The sequence below is a fragment of the Caloenas nicobarica genome, chromosome 11 (genome assembly GCF_036013445.1).
Source record: "Caloenas nicobarica isolate bCalNic1 chromosome 11, bCalNic1.hap1, whole genome shotgun sequence".
Taxonomy (NCBI): Eukaryota; Metazoa; Chordata; class Aves; order Columbiformes; family Columbidae; genus Caloenas; species Caloenas nicobarica.
Genome location: NC_088255.1, coordinates 4,272,794 through 4,290,452, shown reverse-complemented (window position 1 = coordinate 4,290,452; position 17,659 = coordinate 4,272,794). Strand labels below are relative to the sequence as shown.

At 40.3% G+C, this 17,659-nt stretch overlaps 1 protein-coding gene across 9 annotated transcripts in view; it reads left to right on the top strand.

The window, feature by feature from the left end:
* The window catches only part of NOL8 (nucleolar protein 8), a 49,536-nt gene that overhangs the window by 11,280 nt on the left and 20,597 nt on the right, over positions 1 to 17,659 (top strand). For 4 of the 9 annotated variants that reach the window (XR_010606810.1, XR_010606805.1, XR_010606804.1 and 1 more), the window contains exons 13-20: positions 32 to 297; positions 575 to 707; positions 1,136 to 1,206; positions 1,849 to 1,931; positions 2,269 to 2,340; positions 6,098 to 6,248; positions 9,390 to 9,488; positions 10,648 to 10,709. Coding sequence is in view for 1 of the 9 variants with exons in the window: in XM_065642647.1 (XP_065498719.1) it covers positions 32 to 297; positions 575 to 707; positions 1,136 to 1,206; positions 1,849 to 1,931; positions 2,269 to 2,322 (607 nt within the window). In the remaining 8 variants the exon portion in view is untranslated. Of the gene's footprint in view, positions 1 to 31; positions 298 to 574; positions 708 to 1,135; positions 1,207 to 1,848; positions 1,932 to 2,268; positions 2,913 to 6,097; positions 6,249 to 9,389; positions 9,489 to 10,647; positions 10,710 to 15,380; positions 17,135 to 17,659 lie in introns of those variants that run through there. The other 5 variants (XR_010606806.1, XR_010606808.1, XR_010606807.1 and 2 more) reach the window with 4 other exon arrangements.

Below are 17,659 nucleotides of genomic sequence, written 5' to 3'. Positions count from 1 at the left end.
GCTGTGTTACTCTTTAACAATCTCATTTCAGTAAAGCTAAAAGGAAGAAGAAGAGGGAAGAGAATGAGAAACCACCTGAAGTGTCTAAAGAAACTTATTATACTATTTCTGCTGATTTAAAAGAGTTGTTTGGTTCTTCAAAGAGCAAATCAGAAAAAAATGAAGAAATACCTTGGGACAAAGATGATGTGGAGGACTCCAACCCACCTGACCATGTTGAGAGTAATGCAGCACAGGAGTCTGGTGGTTTCAAGTTTTGTTTCTTTAAAGACATGGAGAAGTCGGGCATAAAAGAAGGTAACAGCAGAACAGATATAATAGCACAGTTTCTAATGAGTAGCATATGTCAGGCACTATAGAGTAATACACTCTTTAGAAATTCAGAATCTGGAGGATTTTCAGAGGCAAAAGTCAGTAATTATGCTAAGTCATTATGATCATCTCTTATACTTGCCAAGATTGTTGTAGGTCAATCAAATTAATTCATGTTTGCACCCTAGGAATTTGGAAAGGGATGTTTTGTGAAGGAACTATTATTTAATTGATTTTTTTTTAAATTGTGATATTATTGCAGAGCGCTATGTACTTGAAACAATAAAACCTGTAAAAGTCCCATGGCAAGAAGATCCACGTTTCCAAGACAGCAGTTCTGAGGGTGATGATGATGATGAACCCGAGGCATCGGAAAGTGAAAGGGACAAAGAAATGCAAGTTATATTTGTATTCATTGTCTGCTTGCTTGTAGTAGTTTGATGCTATGAGAATAGTAATAGCAACACTCAGGTCATGGAAAACTAACATCTTCATTCTGCATCTCTGAACAATGGAATTCTTAGGAAACCACGCCTGGATGCACAGAATGTGGGATTCAAAACTCCCAACACCACACTTGATTTGAAGTTGAATAAAAAACCTGAGTTTCTAGCTCAGTGCATGAGAACTTAACTGGGCAGTGGGTTTGGTCAAAGGTCAATATCCAGTAAGTTTACTTAAGAAACGTTTTTTTAATAGAAGGCTATATTTGGTTACTATGGAGTAATGTTCTTCAATGCAGATGATTTCTTTGAAGCATTACAGCTTTTAATGGAGTTGATGGTAACTTTTATGATGCTAAAATTCCTTTGTGTTTTTCTAGGTTTTTTTCTTTACCACAAACAGAAAGTACTAGATTTTTCTTCTTCTCCAAAAATGATGAGCGACTAAGAGGTATAAAATAACTTATTTTTCACCCCTTTTTTTTTAAACTGTTACTGAAATTCAATGAGGGAAAAAAAATCTGCGTGGTTATTTGTTTTGTAGTTAAAACACAGACGAGAAGTTTAAGAAAAAAAATGCAAATTTCCGTCATTACATGTGTTATGAATTGTGGTAGCACATCTGCGAGAAAGTGCTGGTAAAATAAGTACTGAACAGCTATCTTGCTTTCCTGTTTTCAGATAATTGCCTGAAATGTGGCTGGTGGTTTAGGGCTTACCAAAAAAAAAAATATCACTTGAAGTTATACAGACACTTTGGATCCTTTCGGATGTATGGGATCTTTAACTTAGCAGGCACAAATTTTCTTGGGAGGTGTGGGATAATGGTGCTGAGCTTTTAATGAAACAGATGCTATTGCAATGGAAGTTCTATTTCAGTGTATTAAGGAAAACGGCTGCTGCCTTTCGTTTTCCTTAGTAGGCAAGGCTGTAATACATAACATTTCTGTTTGAGCCAACCATGGTGTGGGGGCAAGAGCAGAATATGAAGAACAGGACTTCTGACTTTATTGATGTGTTGCTCATGAGATTTATGAACAGCAGTATATTCAGAAGTGCTTAACCATATTAATTTGTTCTTTGTTTTGTGCAGAGGGCCCTAAGTTATTTTGTAGATCAGTAGACCTCAGTGAAGAAAAAGATGGTTGGGAAGACAGACGTAGATTATTGCTTGAGGTGAGTGTTTTGACATATGTTACTTGGTAACTGCAGCTGAAAGCTCAGCATGAGGAGGGAACATCGCTGCTTATTTGCTTAATTTGCATTAAAAATTAATTCAGGACCTTTAGAAGCGTTTGAAACTTAATTAAAAGGGAGCTAAAAATGTTTAGTATAGAAGTGTGTATAACATCATACTGTGATGTCCAGTCAGGTCAATTACTGAATCTCTGTATTGTGCAGGATCAATTACTTTCACTGCATGTAAAAAAAAAAAAAAAAAAAAAGTGTTTGAGAGAAACAGGTCTGTCTAGAAACATCTTGTAATATTATGTTAAAATTTAAATATTTTCAGGAATGCCGGAAGAAGCATAAGGATGCAAGAAGGAAAGTGAAAGCAAAACAATAAATCTCCCTTACCTTACTGGTCAGAAACGTTTTATATTTCTTCTTTGAAAAAGTTGCAGAGAAGTGTTACTTTGAAAAATTCTACTCTTTCAAAGGTCTAATAGGAAATAATATTGGAAAAGACTGTTAAACTTTTTTTCTAAATAGGTACCTGTTTATTGTGTCAATTCAATCTTTGTACCAAGGTTTGATTTTTTTAAATATTTTTTTTTCCCCCCCATATGGTTTACATGTGACTTGCTGCTTTGCAAGATTTTTGAGAATTTGATCATGTAGCCAAGACAATACAGGGTTATTTTGCTGTGTTCTCAGGCCCCAGTACTGAACAGGACTGAGAACAAGCAGTAGCTCCATATCTATAAGACGATATAACATGAATCCTGCCAAATGTAATAGAGATCCTGTTTGACCTTCCTTTACAAATATTTCCAGACTAGAAGTTTACTAGAAGTTCATGAAAATACATACGTAACAAGGAAGACTTATGAAATGGATAGATTTGTATTTCTTCACAGAGATGATTTTTCTATTTTTTAATTGAGTAATGTACATTAACGAATATTAAGGACAAATGTTGCTGGTGTTGTATGCTTGTTGTTGAATGAATGATATTTTTTACACTAAAGTCTTGTGTCCATGTGTCCTATATGCTGCAGAGAGTCTGCTGGCACAGAGAGGCTCTGCCGAGCCCAGCCGGGGCACCCGTTGCCAGGCCCTGCCCGGCCCCTGGCCCCAGCCCCGGGGCACCCGTGTGCTTTGCCTCTCACCAGTGCCCAGGCCAGCACAGCTGTCACACTCCCAGATGGCCCCGCTGGTCCCCAAGCCGAAGCAGCCTCTGTGGGTGCCCTCGGCAGCGCAGGAGCGGCACAGGAGCAGTTGCCAGGGCCTGGGGAAGCAAGGGGGTTCATGGCTCTGAGGACAAAGTGCCCACAGCACAGGGTTGTCCGACAGAGCTCTCGTTCGCAGTCCTTCTGCTTTGAGCCCTTGGCGAGACAGAGATCCCGCGCAGAGCCCCAGGGTGCAGCTTGGGCAACTTACCCCCGTTCCCCTCTGTGCTCCCTGCCTTGGGGACAAAGGCACTCCCTGGCATCGCAGCGGCTGTGCCTGTCACCGAGGTGTGCGTATGCATTGTTGTTCTCCCACAGTGGCATTCTGATGGAGAAAGGCAAATGGATGAGCCCCTGCTGCCCCGGCATAAGGCAGGTGCAGGGCGTCCCTGCTCTTCTTTCCTCCCGTCCTGTTTCCAGTTCCTCCATGAGGCTGAAGCCCAGACTCCACCACCACTCAGCCACTCACTGACCACCCCAATAGGCCCTGTGCTCGGCTGCGGGACGGATGCTTTGCTCTCGCCCTCCTCTATTGAGTCAGGGGCCTTCTCTTTCCTTGCCGACATGGCAAACGGCAACAGTGAGCTCCTGAGAAGATTTGTCCAAGCACAACTCCAAAGGTTTGCACAGCAGGGCTGATTTCAGTCAGGCCTGCTTGCGGGGGCCGCCTGAACCAAAGTACTGCTCACCCCGTCACACCTGGTGGAGTCTGCAGTGGACTCAGTGGTGCTTGGTGAGGAAATGTCTCTGCTACCTGGGTGCTCACTGGAGCCCACAGCCTGGGCTGCCTTCCCCTGGGGCCTCCTCCTGCCCCTGGATCAAGGCTGGTACTGCAGCACTGGTGCCAGAGACCCCCCAGGGACTGACGAAATGGCTCCTTTGCTGCCATGTAGCTAGCCCAGGTACAGTAAATTTCTGAGGGTAAGTGGCCTCTCTTCTGTATTTCCCTCATGTTTGCTTTTTTTTCCCTCCACAAGAAATCTGCATATGCCTTCAAGAAGGCAGCTGGCAAGGGAAGGTTTTGGTCTTCCCTGCCCTTCCTGTTCCTTCCCAGACCTTTGCAGAATCTTTCCCTCACAGAAGGATGGGAAGCTCGGGTGTGTTAGGAGATGACTGTGCGGAGTGGTAGAGGTGAATGGTCAGCAATGGAGAGGCTTATGTACATCTCTTCCACTGAGATTCCCTTGTCGTTTATTATGGGTAAACCAGAGCTTAAATGGCAAGTCAATGACTGGCAAAATAAAACACACTGCTGAGATAAGCAAGCTGAAAACTGTCTTGTCTTGAGAGGGACAAGTTAAGAGGTTGGAAGATCAAAAAGTGAATAGCCAAAGTACTGAGTAGGTGAAGAAGAAAAACTATATTTTTTCAGAAGTGTGTTGGTTTGTGTTTTTTTCTCCCTATACCTTCTGAAGTTTGTCTGAGTCATGTTTTCATTTGGGGTTTTTTCCTGTCATCAGAATTCATTTCACATTCTTGAACTTCGAAAACAACAAAAAATTCTTAGTCTCATTCTTTAGCAAACATGAAAAGGTAAGTTTATAGGTAACAGGCTTTATGTTTGAAAGCCATGAGATCAGACTAAATTTTTAGATAGCCTAGTGTGTCACGCTGCTTTGTGAAGATCTTAAATTGAGCTGGTTTTTGTGGTGCATGATCCTTTCTGAGGCTACAAGGTCCTCCTAGTTGTAATAAATGCCACATTTTGCAGTATATTGCCTTACTACTTCTGTACACTCTTATTTTATTCTAAGAATTCCTGTAGCATTGATGTCCTGATGGTGCTGCTTTCCTGCGCTCCAGAGTTTCAGAACTGTGAACTGCTGGACACGGCGTTGTAGGCAGAAGAGACCTAACGATGCACTATCTACAGCAGTATAGGGTTTCAGTCAAAACTAATCTTTTCAAGCCCCTTTAAGCATTAAACAGGTTCATCAAAGTCCCAAGTTAGCAAAGGAATAAAAGTGCTGGGCACCTGCGACCAGCCCTTCTGACTTTGCTGGACTTTGCAGAGCTGCATGTTTCAACCTGCATGGATTTTCATGCATTTCTCTTTCACCTGGAGAAGGTGAAGGAGCAATAAGCTAAATTCTCTTTGATTTTTACCATAACAAGCAACATGTTTGTACCAGTTTGCCAGGAGATATTATGCAGTAGCACATTACTAGAAAATCCTCTTTGTAGTGAATCTGCACTTATGCATGGATCAGCATTGGTGCTTGCACAAAATGTCTGACTAGTTGTGCTAACCATCAGTGCTTTCCTGGAATCTAATCACTCAGATTACTCAGGTCCTTGGAATATTTTGATAATAAAGACTGCTGTATCAAAGCAGTGTATTAAATTTATATGACTGGGCAAAGGAATACCTGACTGCTTTTTGAAAGATTTTTACATATTTGCAAAATTATGAAGGTGGCACATTTTCATGTCTTAAAATGTAGTAGGCTTTTTCATCATCATGTTTCATCTGTCATATTTGAGGATATTGCAAACATGAACGTTTTGTATCTTTGTTCAGTCTTCCCCTCTGTATTTTGACATATCTTTCATTACAACCCTATGCATTCCCCTGTGGTGTTTCAAGTCAGATGTTTGGCATATTATATTTGGGTATTGCTGCTGGCTTGATGTGTGGAAAATAGGAGACATTTTCGCTGGAACCACCTGCTCTGTCAGCAACAGCAGGATATAAATCCTGCATGCCGGGAGCTGAACGCTGGTCGCTCTGCAAGAGCTGCCGTGTTGTGGCTGTGGGGCCCGTGTCGCTGCTGTATCGGGTTCTCCCTGGCGGTGGCAGCCGGTGCCGGGAAGATAGCGGGGGGAGGCGATATCACCCAGCGTCACCCACTGTCCCATTCCCTTCTTCCTCGGCATTTTGCTTTTCCAACAGGGCTGCATTTATTGCTTTTTTTTAGCTTCTGCTTAGCTCTGCGTTGTTTCCTCCAGGGCCTGGAGTTCTCAGCACCTGCGGTTCTGCTGCCCTGTTTCACGGTAGCCGGTTCCACACTGTTTCAAGCCGTTTACACCATTCTGTCGGTAAAACAACGTCCCTGCCTTTCAGCAAACTGCGTAGTCACTAGGACTGCATGCACACAAGGTAAGGAAATAACTTGCTTAGAGCGGCAGTTGTGCTTTTCTGAACCTGAGTTAGCGTGTCCCAGCTGCTTGATGCTAAATACATCAGAGCCTAAAAGATGCCCCTGCTGCCCCCCGCTGTTTGTGCCAGACAAGGGCTGTGTGGTGTGGGCCGCCAGGCCTCCAGTGCAGAGGGGAGGCTGGGAGAGATGGCGGCAAAGCAAGCAGGAAAAGGGAGAGACCAGTTGCTTCCAGAAGCGAAACTTGTCTCCCTGTTATGTCATAGCTGTTTCCTTCCCCCCACACCTCAAGTCACACTGCCACTCTCCTCTTCCCCAGACAGCCTGATGCATGAAGCGCCTTCAAAAAATTACTTGAGCAGCACAGCATTTCAGGAACACCTGTGGAAGCCATCACTACCCATCTTTGCAGAAAGCAGGTGCTGTTTTAAGCCAGCATTTCACTACTGCAGATCTATTAACATCGATTTTGTATAATCCAAAAATAGCTTGTTCAGCTTGAGAGTGAGGACATTCTCCCTGAAGGTCCCGGGAGCCCAAGGCCGTGGCTGTGCTATGTTCAGATGGAGTATCACTAGTTGTCTTCCATCCAGCTGGACTGAGTACAACAGTACTCAAATAGCAACACCAGGTCGGTGTGGGCTGAACGAGGGTCCGGCTTCCCAAGAGGCTTCTAAAACCTGGAGCAGTGAAAGCTGCCCCCGGCCTGGCTGTTACACTTGTTTTACTGCACTGCAGTGTAGTAATGAAACTTTTTGCTGTGACCGAGTGAGAATACCATTCAAATCATTAGGACAGACATTCTTGAGGGCTTCGTCCTGCTACCAAGCTACTTAAATTTTTGAGTGTTCGTGTATTCAGCACAGTAGCTGAATGTAGTTTTTGAATGAAACTGCGTGTAGTTTTATGCCTTTGGAAACAGAAAGGTAAAATGCATTCACATGAGATCCCAGTGAAAACTTGGTTTTAGCCCATGTTTGCTGCTGACTAATGACCTACTTGCTGTTGGCTCATACAGAGCAGCTGTTCAGCAGCTGTACTTCAATGGTAGTGATGTTGTCCTGTGCCTGGGCCCTGGGTATGCACCTTACCTTTGAAAATACAAAACTATTATCTAACTATTTCTGCTGACGTTACTGTATTTAAAAGAGCAGATGTTTGTCAGAAGAGAGGGTAGTGAGCATATGCGTGGTGTTACTCTGTGGCCAATGCAAGATAATGTAAGTCATAACCACAAAGGGTTTAATGTCATTCATTTTACATTGCACTGTCAATTCCCATGGTTCAGCTGAGAAGTGGTAATTCTGTATAGCTTGGTAACTTGTTCTCATCCAAGGCATGTAAGTGCTGAAACACTTGAGTGGAACGGTGCCTCGAAAAGAAAAAAAAAAGTCACACCAACACCACTTTTCATGATGGTGGTGAACAGTCTGTTTTTTACAAAACTGTTGGTACTGCAGCTTGCACTAAAAAGGAAGACAGCAGTTGTCTTAACAGGCATTATGATTATGTTTTCATGTTTTACTTAAGATATTGCTGAGCAAAAATTAAGAATCATTCTTGTTTAATTTGCTTACACATTAATATATTTGGATTTGATACATTTGCCCTGGAGAATGGCAGTTTCAGACTCTCATATAACACAGTCTGATACAAATTCCTAAACATTCCTACCAGGAGACTTTGGCTTGATTTTTACTAGCAATCAAGTGCTTTCTGAATGCAAACATGCCCAAAATCTCATTGTAGATAACGGCTATGTAAAAGGTTCTTGTTTTAAACGTCTTATCATGGAAATGGTATCCTCAACTAGGAGATTACTGTAGCAAGGTCAATATATTAAATCTGCATTTGCTCATTATATCCAGAAACTTTTGACACCTTGGCTAATATGACCAACAGTGCTTGGTAGGGGTTTTTTTTGTTGTTTTGATTTTTGTTTAGACAAAAAGTATGAAAGCATAAACTAAAAACTCATATGGATTATAAGCGATAAGCATGTAACTGTAATTGTGGAACGAAGAGCATTTTGTACTGTGTTAAAAGTTCTGGAGAATTATGTAGCGAGAAAGAGGAGCAGCCAGCCTGTGGGCAGCTATGTCCTGTGTTGGTTTGAAAATCTGCTTGCCAGCTAGAATTCAGGCAGAGAGACAAAAATCCAGCTCCCTCTTTCTTTTTTTTTTCTTTTTTTTTTCTTTTTTTTTCTTTTTTTTTCTTTTTTTTTCTTTTTTTTTCTTTTTTTTTCTTTTTTTTTCTTTTTTTTTCTTTTTTTTTCTTTTTTTTCTTTTTTTTTCTTTTTTTTTCTTTTTTTTTCTTTTTTTTTCTTTTTTTTTCTTTTTTTTTTCTTTTTTTTTCTTTTTTTTTTTCTTTTTTTTTTTCTTTTTTTTTTTCCCCAATATAATTTCCCTAGTCTACAATCAGGTCCAATGTCAGAGTGACTGCAGAGTTAGGCCGAGGTTAACCAGGCTGGAACAATGGAAAGCACAACTTGCCAGTGAGCAGATTGTACCCAGTGATTGATTTCTGAGCAAAGAAGCCAAAGGAGGGTTGTTTGGTTTTGGTTATTTTTTTTTTTCTACCAACCAATGATACCTTCAAAGGACTCTCTGTCATTTAGCATGGAAAGTTTTGTAACTTCCCAGCCGTACTACGTGCCTTCTCCTCTTCTGTGCGCTTGTGGCTAACATTTGCTGTTAGCAGTTACGAGCCAGCGCAACTGGAGCAGCAGATAATAATAAACCTTTCATGTACAGCTTTCATCTCTGGAAATGAATGAGTTGATGCTATGAGAAGTTTCTTAATATTCATCAGTATCCTTCCCACCAAAGTTTAATTTTACCCACGTTTTTAGAAGTAGCATTTACAGTGTTTGAAACAACTCTGCTGGGAATTACAAATTTTTTTCAACACCAGATTTATTAGAATATGTGTGATCAGAGTATTTCTGCTTTTCAACTCTTGAGATCTCATTTCAAATGTGGGTATTTTGGTGTAATTTTGGCTTTGCAAAATGGTACTATTTAAGAAACCTTGGACGCACACCCCCTACAATCTTTATTTTTCTACTTCCAGAACAGACTGTATTTAACTTTGAGAATATTGAAGACGATGCAGTCTGACTTTTTTTTTTTCTCTCTTTTCAGTTTACACTTTGCTAGGATAAATATAAACGCCATATAGCTAACTGGAAAATACAGCTGCTTTTGGCAATGATATCCTATAGTATTCATCTTCTCTGGAAGGTAATCTATTTCCTCATTGTTTTAAAATATCATGAAAATGATAATTCTTTAAAAGGAGAAAGTGGGGCCTGTCTCTAAGTGGTCTTGAAGAATATTGTCATTTTAAAAAGTAAAGGCATTTTTTGGGTGTTTTTCTTTAAAGAAGGAAGAACCAAGATGTTACAGACTTGAAAAGGTTTGTACTTAAAAGGGAATATGATGTTAAGATGTGCATGAATTTGCTGATGAGAAGATTGAAAGAGGTCTCAATGTTTATAATATATGTCTAGAACTTGGGTTTATCTGATTAAATCTTCAGCTTTTTAATTCTGACAGTTATGCCGCATAGTTAAAATTAAAAAAAAAATCTAACAGTGTTTCTCATGCCCTATTGGTTTTATTTTCTGCTTATACATAAATCGAAAATATTTTTCCTCTTAGAAGTACTTGTTAGCTTCTTTGAGATGAAACTGGCATATAAGATGCAGTAAGTAATTTGAATTAAATCAAAATCTGTATATTTTTCAATGAAGATGTTAATGTGGGTTAGTAAGAGTTGCTTTAAACCGTGGTACATGATAACTGATCAGAGCAGTTCAGAACACACCGAAGTGAGTCTTTCTAAAGTTAATGTTTAATTAGGTAGCCTTTTTATTTTGTTTGTAGTAAGAAATTATAAACCTGTCATTTCACAGTATAAGCTATAAGGAGTCACAGGCTAAAACATGCTTTACATTAGAAAGCTCAAAATCAGCAGCAAGGCCAAGACCTCAGCAAGCAGCTGAATTAAGATGGTTCTGCAAAAAGTCATTCTTATGAGGCTGAGCACTGTACTAACGGCCTCGACAGTGCATAAAGGGATGGACATATGTATTGCTGAGAAACACTCATCTAGGCAAAAGTAGACAATAGCCCATAAACATTATTTGGGAAGGAAACAAGCTCCTGTTGAGTTAAAGATTCTTTTCTTGTTTTTTTAAAGGCAGCTGGGAATTAGTTTTTATATGTCAACTTAAGCTGAGCTCCTGTTCCCCGGAGGAGATATCCCTTCCTTCTTACATCTCATCCTACTCCACCCCAGCCACAGGGCTCTGAACCACAGCTTAAATGAGAGGGTGTGACTGTGCTGTTTAATTAAACGCTGGTGTTGACATGAAAATAATTGTGATTTTATTCACAGTGCTCCTTACAGGAACAAACAGCAGGGTAAGCTATCGCAGCCCCTATTGCAAAGAAATCAAGGTAAAGTTACTTTTTCAACACAGAAAATAATTGTTCATATATCTGTCTTTCCATATAACATTCTCATACAAAACAAATAATTTGAAGAAATACTAATGTGTTTAAATGTAATGTTAATAATGCTGTTGTCCCAGCATTGAGTTTTAGGTGGTGGACAAATTACTTTTAATATTATTGTTGAAATAAGTTATCGTTGGCCTCTGTTCTTCAGTTTTGTGCTTATAACTGGATTCTGTCTTCAGAAGTGCCCGAGTTTCTCAGGTCGTGGGGGAGTTTGCTGCAGCTGTGGCAGCTGAGGGGTCTGTCCCGGTGCCGTGGGGCAGCAGGAGGGCTGGGTGAGCTCCCTCACTCATTTGCTGGTGATCCACGTCACCGCCTTCTGATTGATTTATTTTTTTTATTTTTTTCCCCATTGGTGGAATTCAAATCACGCTTTATGTACAAATACAGCTTCACAGGAAATAAAATTCTCTTGGCTGTTTTGCATTTGGCAGAACTGCAGAATTCAGCCTAGTGGTAATGTCATGTTTGCACATGCAACTGTCTTGTGGCCCTAATAAGTGTTGTTGCAAAACCCAAAAAGTGTGTGTCTTGTAGTTTCCATGTGTAACTGACTCCCGTGAGGAAGGACTTGTAACTTCTTGGCCGATTACTTTTTGCAATTGGAGAATTTTCTCATTCACAAGTGAATCAGGTTTTAATGTTGGAGAGCTAAGTCCCTCGTACTGCTGAAAAATGCATGCGAGGTCTTTCACATTAATGCATTTTTTGAAAATGACACCTAAAACTGTAATAAGCATATTATTAATGGACCTGAATTAATCAGACACCATTATCAACTTCTTTTTAATTGTATGTGGAGGATTTTCTCAGTCTCTTGACCTGTTATTTGGGATCATTCAATTTAATAGTACTGTTTTTATGATCAAAGCTTATTATTGAATCCCATGTCCTGCTTAGGGCTTGCTCAAGCATATCAGTTCTCGGAACATTGAAGTTGTTCATACTGTTAAGTTTCTGGGTTTTGTTCCAAATTCAACATTGCTCTACATTAGCATAGGAGTTGAAGAGGTAGTATGTTAGCTTTTCCATTTCATATCTGAAGCAGCAGGTATTTTTGCATCACTTGTCCCTGGGCTAGGGCACAGCCTTGATTTCTAATAAAAAGAAATAATGGTGGGACAGGTGAGATTTTTAGACCCTTGGGTACAGTCTTGTCAGTGTTGATTTTTATATACAGCTCACACAAAAAGGGATTTAAAAAAAAAAAACTAAACTAAAAAAAAAAAGGTGTTTAAGGGTATTTTAATTATAAACCCATGGCTTGTTTTTCTTTTAGGATGGGGTTTAACTTACTTTCTCCTTTCAGTTTAGTACCTTTTGAAATTGCCTCGCCTTGGTCTCTCTGCTTTCCTTCTTACAATGATGGCACAATTTTAAAAGATTTTTATCGGACAATACACCAGCAGGAGTTTGAACTGTGTTCTGTTGCTTTGGAAACAGGAACTATTATAACAGAAGTTTGCATGGCTTTGCCTGAGAAGTCTACAGACTAAGGTTTGCTGCCAATACACAGCTTAATTTCAGGGAGTTGGACGTTTTCAGGCAAACTTTTCCTCTTAGCTTGAGAGGGGACGGTCACTGGGGGTTCTAATTCGGTAAAGCTCTCCCTGCAGCTCTTAGTCTGTTCTAACAGAGAGCCGGGCTTATTACGGGTGGTAGGAGCTGGCAGAGTTTGCGCAGCAACAGCTCTCCCAGCCAATCGGCAGAGATGCTGAAGTGGAAGAATTTGCAGCACTTCCTCTGCTTTTATTTTTAATATGCTTTTTCCTCATCCCCCTCCTCCACTGCAGGCGTAAGGTGACGTCCTGGAGCTTTCGCTCTGGTTTGTGCAATAGAGCTTGGTTAAACCAAGCCTTTTTTTGTTTAATTGTTTAGTTGTGACCTGTATCTACCAGGAAAAGGTTCTGTGCTTCGTTTTTGTTCTGTAAGCTACTCTGCAGTGCCGGCTGTGCAGTGTGGCTCAGAAAAATGTCTGAATTTCTGTGTACACCTTTTTCAAGAGGAGTTAGGAGACAGTGAACAGATTTTATCAGCACTTAGTGCAGTTTTCCAACATGCATTTCGATGAACAAGGCTACAGTAACGGAGTACTGGGGAGCCGCTGTGTACAGCACAGCGTAACTGGTGCCGTACTGGGGAGAGCTGTACTGTAAACGGTTAATGCTGGTGTTAGTTGAGCTTCCTCTGCGCAGAGACGAGGGGGTTGGACAGCTAACGCGGATGGTACTGGCCAAGTAGCCTTGCCCTGTAATGAAATGGGAGCAGTTTAAGAATTAATGCAAGTTAGAAAGGCTGGTTCTGAGGAACTGAACTCTGGTCCCACCTCCTAGGGATTTAAAGCAGCTGGATACGCTGAATAATAGAAATGCAGAAGAAAGGGATCTCTGAATCTCCTGTCTGCTACTCTGTGTTTTGGAACAGAGGAAAATCAGTCTTTTACTTAAATTACATTCTCATTTGCTAGGCAAATTGGTAATTGTTCAGTCCTTCTTCCATCTGCAGCCCAATTATCAGATTTGGTTGACAATCTGGTAGCAAGCAGGGTCTTTGCTTTGGGAACAAAGTCCAACCTACAGTAACAGCAGTTGAGTTGCAGGGAGGATACACATGTATCTCTGTAAATGACAGGTTCTTAAACACAGAGGCCCTTTGTGCTGCTGAGTCACTTGACCTGGTGTTTCTGACAAGATCCTGAACGAAGCTTGATGGTATTTCATATCCTGTAGTCTTGTTTGCATTTGGTTTTTACTGCTGTCAAAATCAATACCCTGTTGCTCAGCTGTCAGGCTTGGAGGTCGCCAAGGACACAGATCTGTGATCACCCACCAGAACGTGGGACCTTTGGGAAATGAGCAGTCCCCTTTTCAAATAATAAGCCCACTGAAAGATTACATGTGGTGCTTCTCTGAAGAAAGGTAGAGCCTTTACTTTCTGTTTTGAATGCTCAGTATTAAATCTGTCCATTGGTAACTTTTTTTTTTGCTTGGGAATGTGGAGTATCATCAGATAAAAGTTAGTCCTTTGCTCCTTTGATTTTGTAAAAACAAGTGTGCAAATGTTGAACTTATCTTTCATTTTCACAAGTAGACTATTTGTGGGGGTTTTTTCACCTGAATGTCCATGCACGTTGCTTTTGTAAAGCCACAGTTTCACCTATGTTGTTGCAGTTCTCAGAAGGCAAGTTAGGAAACGGGCTGGGTGCTGAGCACTCATTGAATGACACTTGTAAAGAATGCTCGGTGTTTTCCTCCTGTGGAAAGGCACCGTATAGTCCATTTTTAAAGTCATCAGTGGGGAGATGTGAGCACATGTGATATGCGCTTGCTGCATAGTGGACAAGGCCACAGAACACAGCTAGAAAGAAAGCGGTTACAGATGCAGGTGCTATAAACCAGTCAGCAGTTCAGTAATTAAAAGTGAGTTTGATATGAAATAGTGACCACTTTTGGGTGCCACGTAATGACAACTGTACATGAGGGAGTTACACACATTTGCTGTGGTATGTTTTCAATGACATACAGTGAAACTAGCCTCTGAAACTAGCTTTCTAGCCTAGCATCAATATGTAATGCCGTAATATTTCAGTAGTGTTTATTTATAAGTTTTGGTAGATGTAGTAGGTTCTTTGTGTCTGGTCTTCTGAGTGGTGTATATTTCATTGACTTCTGTATAGTTTACTAAGACATGTACCTGACTGAAGATGAGACATTTTGCTTTTTAGGAAGTGCAGTAGGTAGCTGGGTGTTCAGAAAAGATCATTGACCACTTAGTCATTCCTTCTACTTACTTGCTCTTGGCAAGAGAAGAAATTCTGCCAAGAAATTTAAAACTTCAGTGTAACTGTGGGGAGAAATGGCATTGACTCTTTTGCTTTCATTATTGAAAGCAAATAACTGTTCTGCAAATAACCAAAACAAAATTCTGAAAATTGAGGTGTCATTTTGTAGATAGACCCTAGTCCATGAGATGTGTGGAGTTAGTGCTCTCCCTGTCTAGTTTCTACTTTCAGCTCTTGCAGGGAGATACTGGACAAGTCCACAGCACCCCAGAGGAAAATGCTGGCCAGTTTAGACCTGCTTGTGGTTTTGACTGTTGCTGTCCTTTGCTAATGATCTACCAAGCTTTGCAGCTAGTGGAGTAAGTCAGTTGAGGCCTAGACAGTAGTTGCAGAAGAAAGAAAGTAGCACAAGAACCTGTGCTGATTCTTTCCAACAGAGAAGAGCATGAAGGTCAGGTTATATTCTATACATCCTACTCTGAACCGTCAGTATGAAATAATTCTAGCCTGGTAACAGCAATATCTCTGTCTTTAAAAACTGACATTGGCTGAAGTAGTCTTACAGGCATCATGGGAATAAAAATTCAATTATGTCCTAGTGGTATAAGACAACAGCAAGAGAGTGGAGACTGGTACATTAAGCCATTGTACAGCAGCTTTGGTAGACAAAATTTTTAACTCATTTGTTCCTGTTAACCTCTTTCTTTCTCTTCAATACTTTATAGTTCAGCAGAATCTGTTTAATTTTTAAATAATTAACTTCTGCCTCTAATCTGTATTTGAATCACCGTAGCGAAGTTTCACTATTCAATTGTTTACCTCAATTAAAGGGTGTGAATTCTACCACTGCAGAGCCAAAATAAATTGTGACAAACTGCAGCAATTGGGTAAGTGGAGGATTGTTCACCATCTAAAAATGTCTTAACTGTGTTTCAGCGTCAGCCTTAGAAATGATCTGTGTTATTGCTGCGTGCCATTTTGTTGTTTGACCAAAATTAGGAAATGATATAACTTAGTTGATTTTGTGTCAAGATTTTGTCTTTGTATAGTTCCGTAAATGCATCTTGTAAGAGGTTCACTAAACCACATTTTAATTATCTTTATTAAGATAAGACCAGTAATCAGACTTTAATGCAATGGGCTTGCAGACTTTTAAAGCTCAAACTAAACCCCAAAACTATAAAAGTCCTAATTCTGTTTGATTTCTGAGCGCACACTGAGAACACTAACTGCTGAACGCTGAATTCTTTAGCATTTGTTTACATGTTCAGACATTCCTAAGTATATGCAAGTCTTTAAGCACTTGCTTCTGAGCACTTTAGCCTACCTGTTAAGAAAAGAAATAGAATATTGCTCAAAATAATCTTTACGATGCAAGCTCTTTGCATAGGCTTTGACATTGGTGGTTTCTGATTTTGTGCTTACAGAGATGGATAACCAGCAGTTAATCGAGCGCAGGGTGTCACTGCATTTTGCTTTCTCCTGGCAGCGCAGCTGAGACAGCTGCAGAGAAATAAATCCAGGCAGGTTCTGATCACCACTCAGCCCCTTCACACTCACAATCACCAGCTTTGAAAAACATGTCAAAATACAGCTGAAGGAGTGCTGAGCTCAGCAGTACTTGGGGCAGCTAAAGATTTGGTTAATGCGCTTTTTTTTTTTACTGTTCCAGAAACACACAGAAACATAAGCAGACAAGTCAAACAACTATATGGCTTTAGATGCTAACTGACTGTTAAATTATTTTAGTCAAGAAATAGTTATCTAGTTTAGGTACCCATGTGTCTGGAGCCAAATGGCCTCTGTCCTTGTGTTTGTCACATGTCAGATTTTCTGGGGGGTTTCTCTTACGCCTGCTTGTGTGGGCCGTTCCCTGGGTTCAGGTGCCCACATATCACACGGTACCTGAAAACCTCATGCAAGTTTCTGCAATATTCTCCCCTTGAAGGAATTTTTTGCCACCCATGATGCAGTACATGTTCTACAGCAGTTTTCACAAATACCATCGCTCATACTAGACACCCAGTATGCAAGATGTTATTTTAGTTCCCCTGCATGTAGCAGAGGGTTATTTATACTAGCTTGGTTTTGCATGTGACAATTACAGCAATGGGGTATAAAACATTGCAGCTTTTTAAATTCCTTTTCTTAGGTTGGCTCTCATCTGTGCCATTAATACAAGTAACTGCAGTCATGGTGGGGAGAAAGAGCAAAGGTAGCAGAGAAGCCATTGATTTGAATATTTCCACACAAGCATCTCAGATGAAGTTATATTCTCATGAAATACGAGTCAAAGATGTACACGTGTTATCTTAGTTCTTTTCTAGCCCATCTCTAGAAAATTTTTAAATTGAGAGAAAATAAAACAGCTACAACCCTTCCAAGAAAGATCTTCTAAGCATAAGCAAAGCTGAATTTGACATGCTGCAGGTTCTTGAAGACAGCTGTGAGGTTTGGTTTTTTTATAGGTTAAAAGCATATGTTTTCTGGTTTAGATTCACATAGATTTTTATCTCCTAGCTACCTTCTGCACACAGTCCTCTCAACATGTGTGTGATTTGTAATACCTATTTTGCATAAGCAAACTGACTAATAAATTATGATCCATATATGTCTCAATGCAGATAGTTGTGGATGCTTGGATGCTGCTGTATTCTGCAGTTTAAAAGGGAATATACTGGAGTCTAATTATGCATGATATGGTTTTTGTACTGTCAAGAAGAAGAGAGAGAGCAAAGCATAAGAAACAAGATTATGTGGTGCAGTCACTGTGTTTAATTCTAAATGAATAAAATTTGTGGGACTGACTTGGCAATTAACATTGGGTTTTTTTATTAACTTTTTTGGTATCAGGTTACAACTGTTGGAGGCAGTGGGAAAAATGTGTTGTCAAATGGAATAGCCTCATTTATCTTTGACAAAAGACAGTCTTGCTACTGTGAAGGTAATGATAGGTAGTGAAAAGAGAGCTGAACTGTTTGGTTGCTCAACCTGTTTGTATCTACCAAATGTGTCAGCATTCTACAAAAAAAAAAAAGGCACCTAGGCAAAAGACTTGTAGTTTTTGTAGGCCAAAAAAGACTTCCTAGATTTTGTAGACTAACAACTG